This window comes from Pholis gunnellus (assembly GCF_910591455.1).
Source record: "Pholis gunnellus genome assembly, chromosome: 8".
Classification (NCBI taxonomy): domain Eukaryota; kingdom Metazoa; phylum Chordata; class Actinopteri; order Perciformes; family Pholidae; genus Pholis; species Pholis gunnellus.
The window spans coordinates 8,277,116-8,286,265 of NC_136534.1; the positions used below are offsets into that span (position 1 = coordinate 8,277,116).

The 9,150-nt window shown below is 43.4% G+C and overlaps 1 protein-coding gene across 2 annotated transcripts in view; it reads left to right on the top strand.

The window, feature by feature from the left end:
• The window catches only part of LOC306699615 (zinc finger protein 516-like), a 44,881-nt gene extending 37,465 nt beyond the window's left edge, over window positions 1-7,416 (top strand). The window contains exons 5-6 of one of the 2 annotated variants that reach the window (XR_013767175.1): window positions 1,514-1,858; window positions 3,558-3,675. Coding sequence is in view for 1 of the 2 variants with exons in the window: in XM_079164274.1 (XP_079020400.1) it covers window positions 3,558-3,760 (203 nt within the window). In the remaining variant the exon portion in view is untranslated. Of the gene's footprint in view, window positions 1-1,513; window positions 1,859-3,557 lie in introns of both variants that reach the window. The other variant, XM_079164274.1, reaches the window with a different exon arrangement.
• The last annotated feature ends 1,734 nt before the right edge of the window (window positions 7,417-9,150 follow it).

Here is a 9,150-nt window from a genome sequence, read left to right on the forward strand (position 1 = left end):
CCCCAAACAGACCAATTGAGTCCTTTAACATTAGCTTTCAATGTCAACACATGCAGTAACCCCCCCCCCCCCCCCACACAAACAGCAAGAGTCACAAAAGATGTAGAAATATTTAAAAGGGCAAGGTATGACAGACATAGACGAACAACCTCAGCGAACGAGAAACAGCAATGACAATTTAGCATACCGTACGTAAGAACAGTCCTGTGGAGCATCCACATTTTTGGCCACTCCGTCAGCAGTCATTCCCGCGCCACCTGTGCACGCACATCATTCATCATCCCCCTCGCCGCTATTCATTCACCCAGAAACACTCACATGAGATATAGAGAATATATGCATGGGGATTCACATTCTCGACGATATTTCATCGTCCGACTCTCCATACGTCCGCTGCGTCCCTGCATTCTCCAAAATAAATCAAAACAGATCTTTTTTTGTTCAGTTGAGTGTGACAGCCAGTCTGTGAGTCCCTTCACCTGCCCTGGGCTGGGCAGCTGTCTCTATTTTTTAAACTGAAACATGATTTGCTCCGGATACTGACCTGTGACAAATTGTATACATTATTAATCACATGTCAATTAGAGAGATGGAATTGCGCATTCTAATGAAGCAGAACAGCATTTGTCCACGCCAACCTTATGAATATTTGCATGCGTCCCGACGCCATTTACGAAACAGCTCGATTTAGACATCCTGCCTTTTCCTCCACTTTCTCCATTTCCTGTTTACTTTTCCTTAGTGCACTTTAATTTCTTCTCCTCTTATTTTTTCCTCCCATCGCTTGTTTCCTCTTATCCCACCGTTCCTCCTGTCCTCTTCCTCTTTCATTTCATCTTTTCTCCTCTTCCTCTCCTGTTTCCCGTCATTCATTCTGCTCACCTGTTCTTTCCTCTCCTGTCTCATCTCACTTGTTCTTTTCTACCCACCTATTCGGTCTCTCCTCCCCTATTTCTCTCCCCTTTTCCTTAATTCTTTCCTCTCATCTCACCTTTTCTCCTCTCGCCTGTCCTTCTCACTTTTGTCTCCTCTCCTCTCCCATTTGTCTACCTTCCTTCCTCTTCAATTCCCCCTTCCTCCTCCTCCTCCTCCTCCTCCTCCTCTTCCCTCTCCCGTGCTGTCATGTCCATCAAGCGGTCCCGGCAGTGATCACAGTAGACAATGAGATAAGTAGCTTCTTTATAGAGAGTGTGAATGATATGTGGCACAGCCAGTGATTCTAAGTGACAGAGGCCAAATGGTAAGTGATGCAGCGCTCAGCTTCCCCCCAAGCCCTGCTCTAAACACACACAGACACACACACACACACACACACACACACACACACACACACACACACACACACACACACACACACGCCCATGCATAGGGTCTGTAAACACTTGCAGAAGCTGTAATTAATGTTGTCACCGACGGTTGTCTTCAGCATGGACGTGCACACGCAGAAAAGGCCAGCCACCCCGAGGCCCCTATTAACATGCGTCATATTAAATCACTGACTTGCCTCCACCAGGTTCCATCACCATCATCGCCGCCATCATCATCATCACCACCACCATCATCACTGCCAGCTCCCCTCTATTAGCAAGGGTGCTGGTGGCAAACGCTAGTGTGTGCGGGGCGGGGGGGGGTTGGTGGCGGTGGCGGTGGCGGTGCAAGGAGAAATAAAAATGCTTGTGTGGATCTGGTAGAGCTTTTAACCGAATGCCCTCCTCCCCTTCCTCCCCTCCACCTCCTTTTCCTCCCCCACCCCCCCTTCCCCCCCACCCTCCTTCTCCCGTCAACAGTTGGGTTTGATTTTAACGGACTCCACAGAGGTACTGACGCTCACACCACCGCTTCTGAGGCTCCCAAACAAGTATGTGGCACGATGGCTAACCACTGGGCCCCCTCATCGCTTCTGCATGTTTCGTATTCTTAAATGTCTCACCTCCGCATGTGTGTCTGTGTCAATCCCGCACCCCCCATCCTTTTGTGAGCGTTTTCTGTTTCGTTTTTTTCATGTGTAACAGTAACACATGTGGCACTCTCTGCACCTGGCATTAACACCTGGCATTCTCATATGCTGCTGGATCACACCTGACATTAGTGTGTGTATCCAGTATACACACCGTAGAAGAGTCATTGAAAAAAAAAGAAAGAAAACTTCATTTTTGGTCTTAATTACACTTGAAGGGTTATCGGTTATTTTAGTAGGTGAGGAAAAGTCACCAGATGCTTGTAAATGTCACTTAAAGCTAGTCGTCCCTATTAGGGACCAGAAAAGTGTAAATGGGTTTTAGCACAAACATGTAAGAAACTTAAAGAAAGACATTCCCTGTAGTTGCTTTAATGTCTTTAAAGAGTTGTTAGAGTCAGTCATCGAGACAGAGGAGGAGCCGGGGAGTAAATCTGTTCTGCTCTGACATTCGGAGAGAGCCGGGTTCTACACGCTGCACCTCCATCTTAATTAATCACACACACACACACACACACACACCCACATAGGACTCAGATTTACAGCACGCGATGAATGATGGGAGCAGGCGCGGCAGAGGGGTCCAATTAGATGTAGTGTTGACGCTGCTTTACGGTGACGATAACCTTTATTATAATGTAGTGCACCGGTCCCGTCAGCGATGTTTCCTCGCAGGACGATGTCGTGGAGGTTCTCGCTTTCTTCTCACGTCTCGCCCTCGCCGTCTCTCCAGCTGTTTTCTTTTTTTTTTTGGAATTTTGAATTTTGTGTGATTAATTATACCTTTTTTTGTTTTTATCTCTCTCTTCCTCAACCCCCCCTACCCCGCCAACCCCCTCCTCTTCCTTCTCTCCGTTGTGTTTCTGATGATGTATGATAACAGCTATATTTCCCTGTTTCTTCTTCAGGGAGAAGGGTGCGGGAGGGGCACGGGGAGTCATTTGTTTTCCCGCTTTGATACTCTTCCATTTATCAAAATGATAATTAGGTGCAATTAAATGGCAATCTCATTTGTTTTGTTCAGGTGTGTGCTGCTGAGTTTTTTAAAATATTTTTGCAGAGGTGTCTGTGCCGTTGTAGGTCAGTCTAATTAGAAGAGAGAGTACGGGGTGTGTGCCGAGTGTGTTTGGAAGGGTGTGTGGGGCCACAGGGTGGTCCGGGTGATTGAGGAAAAATACATGGAGACGACATTAGGACTGTTCAGACAGGGGATGTGTGGCACACTTCTCCAGATGGCAGGAACGAGAAAGGAATAGTTTGTCCATCTGGGTCGGCATGCAGCACAAAAGAAGCAAAGTTAACTTTTTAAGTGAAATTAGGTGTAACAAATGTAATGTGAATGCTACTCTCGACCTGCATAATATTCCTCTATTTCTAGTTGAATGCCACCATGTGTCTATGTTTGTCTGTGTGTTTGCTTGCTTGTCCATCTTGTTTTTTTGCACTCCAGTGAGTCTCATCCGTGGCTTACATCGTTGTGTCTCGTTTAATCCCCTGTATATTCAAAACTCTCTAAAAAGCCTTGTCCTCTCCTAATCCCATGTATGACGTCCTCTCTGGCCTCTGCCTGACTTTTGAACTTACTGTGTGTGTTCCTCAGGGGAGAGGCCATTCTGCTGCCAGCTCTGCCCATACCGAGCATCACAGAAAGGGAACCTAAAGACGCACGTCCAGAGTGTCCACCATATGCCTTTTGACAACAGCCAGTACCCAGACACAAGGAGCTTGTTACTGAGCCAGGAGGAGCAAGAACCGCTGGCTGCCAAACACTCACCAATGCCACAACAACAGCAACAGCAGTAGAGACCACTTGATAGACCAGGATCCGGACTTGGGACCAGACTAGTCAGGGAATCGCACATCCTAGAAAAACATTATCGGCCATTCCTAAAAATCAGAGGACTGGAAGTAGGACCCAAGACTCATGATAGACTTTTTGAGCCTCTCCTCTTCGCCCATCATCCTTTAATGTCCTTTGAAGAATTTTCTACAATGAAGGCTCTTGTAGTTTTGGACATTTGTGTTCTTCTTTTTAATAAGAAGCTAAATACAGCAGTGCTAGGCCATTTTAAAATCACAATGTGGGGCTGCGGGCAGAGAAGAGTGTCTTATTTACTAAGAGGAAGAATTTCTGGTGAAGTTCAGCAGTTAGAAATGTAGGTGTCGGGTGTGCACACAGGTGAAGAGTGAAATATAAAGTTGTGTCCTCGGCGCGAAAGCTGATTGATCTTTTGCTTCTTTAGTTTGAAGGTTGGCAAAATTAAGCCGATTGTGTGTAGTTTACATCACCTTAAAGGATTTTCAGCAAGGATTTCTGAAAATGGAAGCCCTCAAAATTCAAAGAGTTACCTCTTGCTGCCATTTCGGAGGTACCAACACGTGACGTTGCCTCGCGCAGCTTTACAAGAAAAGCAAAGAAAAACTGAACTTGAATGCAACTGCTAGCGTTTTAATCAAGGATTGTTGCATTGCATGGCTGCTGTAGTTGCCTCCCTCTTTCCCTTTCTTTTTTTTTTTTTTAAAGCTTTATTCTATAAGAGTTTGTGCATTCCTCAGGACACCAATCATCAGAGATGAGATGAGAGAGAAGATGCTCTGCAATTCCTCAACAGACAATTGACGCGTTGCAAGTTCATTTTTCCTCGGGGTTCATGAAGATGAAGACGTGCATTTGCCTGCGTGCGCGCGCGCGTGTGTGTGTGTGTGTGTGTGTGTGTGTGTGTGTGTGTGTGTGTGTGTCTGCATGCACGTGTGTGTTAAACTCACTTCCCTCCACTCCACAGTGAAATGTTAGGAGTGCAATGACCACTCTGAGGCTGTGTAGCGGATGATTAGAAGGACAGAGAGAGAGTTGGAGAGAGGTAGGATTAAAGAGAGAGAGCGAGAGAGAACGCTAATGGGGGTGTCTGCTTTAGTGCTCATTAAAAAGAGTGTGCGTTTTTAATAGCCTATATAAATGAGCGTACCATTTTTATGGTCATTCAATTATTGTCAATTTAAGAGGAAGGGACTGAGTGGAGGCAGTTTTCCTCCATAACTCCATCGCATTAAGGAGTGTTTCCGACTCCCGACACTTCTGACTTTGAGTTCGACTTGACTTCAAAACAGCGGGGACGACGGGAAGACGCTGGCTCAGCTGTGGATTGCACAGATTGATCTCCAACCTGTGCGCTTGCAGAGGAGAATATGGTTCTGCAAGTGTTAACCAGCAAAGAAGCATCTTGATTTCATATCGCTAAAGGGCAACACTGAGTCTTTGGCCTGTTGGTTTTTATGTGATGAACGCTTTGATACCAAAACCAACCCAGTCTCTTTGCTAAAATGCCTGTCAGCAGCACATCATACCTCAGCATCAATGTAACCTGATTCAGAAACAAACTTCTGCTCCACAATGTTAGGTTTGTTCTTTGTGACTTTTCTAATCTTGTAAAATAGTGAAATATCTCTGAAAATTATTCAAATTAAACAATTTGAGAATGGAAATTCAGGGCCAGGCTAGCTGTTAACCCCTGTTACCAATCTTTGTGCTAAGCTAAGCTAAGCTAACGGGCTGCTTGCTTGTATATTTAATGGAGACACATGCATGAGAGTGGAATCTCAGCAAGAAAATGAGCAATCTTACTTCCCAAAATGTCCCAAACTCTTCCTTTGAACGGATAAAGTGGACATATTAATTCAGCATGTCCGTTGTGTATCAGCATGCACGTCCGACATAGCGAACAACCAGAGACGCAGAGCTGATTTTGTTACCAAAGCATTTAACCACACTAATGAGCCAGACTACCATACTGTCGGGTCTAATTTCTTGAATGGCGATGTGAAGATTTGCATTCTGGGAGGGAAAGAGTGAGGAGGTCAGAGAGACAGACAGACAGACAGACAGAGAGCAGCCAGGAGGTCAGGCTTCCAGGGAGTTCAGGTATGATAAGACGAGATGGAGACGTTTTGAAGCCTATTGAATTGTCGAGCCGTCACAGCCTTAACACAGGTGTGTGAAAGAGTTTCGCATTCATGCGTGAGTATGTGCATTCTTTTCAAACCTCTCCATACTGTATGAGAGGTTGACTAACTCCTGTGTACTCCTTTGCAATGAAAGCCTGTTTTTAAGTTCATAGGCTGATGTGAAGCCGGGACTGTTCTTTGCTGTGTTCGTGTCCCGGGCTTGGTTTTTTCTCTCCTCAACGGCCTCGACACGCCGGGGAAAAGAGGAAGAAAAGCAGGGCAGTTGAAAGCAGCTCAGACTTACAGAGCAAGAGTGGAACTTGTGGAGACATTCTTTTTTTTTTTATAAGCATAAAAATCCAAATTTCAAAACAGTTAAAGATTACAGAGCAAACAGAGTACTGTACTTCCCATCTATTCTGAGACCTCAGCAGTTTTTCCCATGATGATGAAATGGTTGCTATACCAGTGGGTTGTTGAGTTATGCATACAACGTTGTGTGCTTGAATATGCCTAATAATACACAATACTGTGTATATTGAAGGTGTGGGTAGTGAAAATACTTGAAACGGATACTCTAGCCTTCGAGGTAGTGTAGTACTAATACCAATGTTGTACAGAATTCCCTTTAAGATTAACTCCTCAGTTATGAATTTGTACTCCGAAGTGTGACTTAGAAAAACTATGAAGCAGGAGTGACTGTATATATAAACTGTTTTATCTGTAATCCACTCTTACCAAACCCTTATATACAGCGGTAGAAACCAAATGGCATTACTAGTGCACTTAGGCTAGGTTACTGCTTTAACCGTTCTCATTTTGTCCGACTCTAGCTAAGGTTTCTTTAAGAGTGTCTTTTTAATGGTGCCAGCTAACACGCTTCAATGTCATTTCTGGTTTAGAGGCTTTTTTGTCAGGATGATTCCATAGATATTAATGACAAATGATTTGTTCTTTGACGGCTGTGTGCCACAGCTTTTTTAGCTCTGTTTCCTCATTGAAAGTGTGATAATGCATAGGTGCACCAGTGCTTCATTTTTCATAAAGATGTAAGAGTGTGTTTATTGTCTTTCTCTTTGCTAAACTGTAGGATTTGTTCAGTAGCTAGTCATGGCTGGGCCTCCCAGAGGGGCTGGCAGGCGTCGTTCTTTTCTTTCGGTTGGGTTTTTATCATGCCTCTTAAGTTGTATTATTTGTGTCCGTATTGCTTTTTTTTTTTTATTTGTTGTGAACTTCATGATTAATTTACCTTAGAAGACATTATTATTCCAAATGTATTTGGTTGATATCTGTATTTATTATCACTTCAAAAAGGATTAGAGGACAGAGGCAGACAGGAGCGTTTGTTTAATTTGATTTTTCCGGGTTGTTTTTGTTTTTATACCGTGTAGTTTTCATGCCAGCAACCGATGTGAAAGCTCTACCTCGTCTGAGCCATTCTCAGTTCTGTTACACTTTTGTACATCATTTCAAAAAGATGTAATGTCATGTCCACAATAAAGACACACAAAATGGCACCTGTTGGCAGTGTTTCATCTGGGTTTGCTTGTTTGTATAAAATCTACCTCAGCAACTGTAACTGAACACGTCCAAGTTTAGATGAAAAAGCTTCAAACAGATTAGCAGTTTGCATTGCAAATGTTCTTTTTTTCCTTTTACTCACACTACTGATGAATTTACAAACAACCAAAAAATGCACCATCTCTTATTAAAACTGGGCATATTTTTTAAAATGATTTTGTGTCACTCATACAACATATTCTTGCCATGTCGTCAGATGTTACTGTCAGCACTGTGCACACAAGCTGTACTGGCATATCAATCCTAAATATTCATGTCCACAATTCATCCTTCAGTACACAAAAACCTACAACAAACTTTGATTTAGTTATAATTCAGGTTTAAAATGAATTGATATACCCTAATGTTACCTGTGGTTAGCATTGCCACCTTGTAAAAAGGCAGTTAAACTAAATGGGGCTTTAATGTTAAAGGGCGAGTGTGTAGGATTTAGTGCAAAACTGTGGTAACGCCGTTGACTCAGACTGTATATAAGAAGTGGACGTAGTCACCGTGACATCACTCACTGGTTTGTACAAGTACAACAGAGTCCTGAATAAGACATTTTTAGGCAACCAAACTATTACAATTAACTTTCATAGAGTGAAAACACACTGTGAAAGGGTTTATGTTGTGAAAAACACGGATAACTTCCAGACCGGACAATGCCGTGGTAGCGAACTGTCAATCACAAGGTAGCTACGCCCTAAAACATACCTTCGTTCTGATCTATTTTACTCTAAATGGGACCATAATTTACTAAATTCACATGATGTTATATTGAAGAAGACTTGAAACTAGCGATTAAGACCATAAACTCATGTTAAAAATGTTCACTCAGGAAATAATTCAAACAGGAGTTGCCCCCTAATGGCCATTAAAAAGAATGCAAGCTTAAGGCGCTGGCTTCTATTTTCTGACCCGAAGGTTGCCGCATACGCTTGCCTCACTCTTACAATAATAACACTACTAGGGCCGACAGAAGGTAGACAGAGGCTGGTGTTACCATGTCGGAGAACTACAGTAGCCTTCAGGTAACGTAAAAGTGTGAAAGTCACTCGATAGGCCCAGTGTTCGGTTCGTCTGTTCTGGGCTCCTGTAGAAACATGGCGGCACAACACGACGGACTACGCAAAGAGGACCCGCAGCCTATGAAGTTATGAAGGGCTTATTCTAAGCAAATGAAAACACAACAATTCTTAGTTTCAGGTGATTAAACACTAATGAAAACGAAACAATACATTTTATATTCCATTTCTGCGATTACCCCAAAACCCAACACACTGGACCCACACAGCTATGTTTATATGTTGTCCCAGCATATCTGGGTTTCCTCACTCAGTCTATACACATGCAGGTTAGATTTACTGGAAGATCTAAATGACCAGATTTCTATTCATTGATTCAAGACCATGGTTGCATTTAGTGTGGAACCTCATTTACATATAGTGTATACTCTCTGGTCATTGCAAAGGTTGCAAACCCTCAGAGTCCTAACAGGCCTTTTTCTCTTCCAGTGACCTGGTGTTGTTCACTCTAAAGTAACAAATAGCCTGTCTGTCAGTTTGTTTTTTATATAATAGGGACTTTCCCTATTTAAGTTCCTGTTCAACAGGTAGTTTAACCAGCTGCATTTTGGTGTGAGCCAGAGGTAAGACAAACCACATTCACGTATCAGCAGTTTTCAGAGC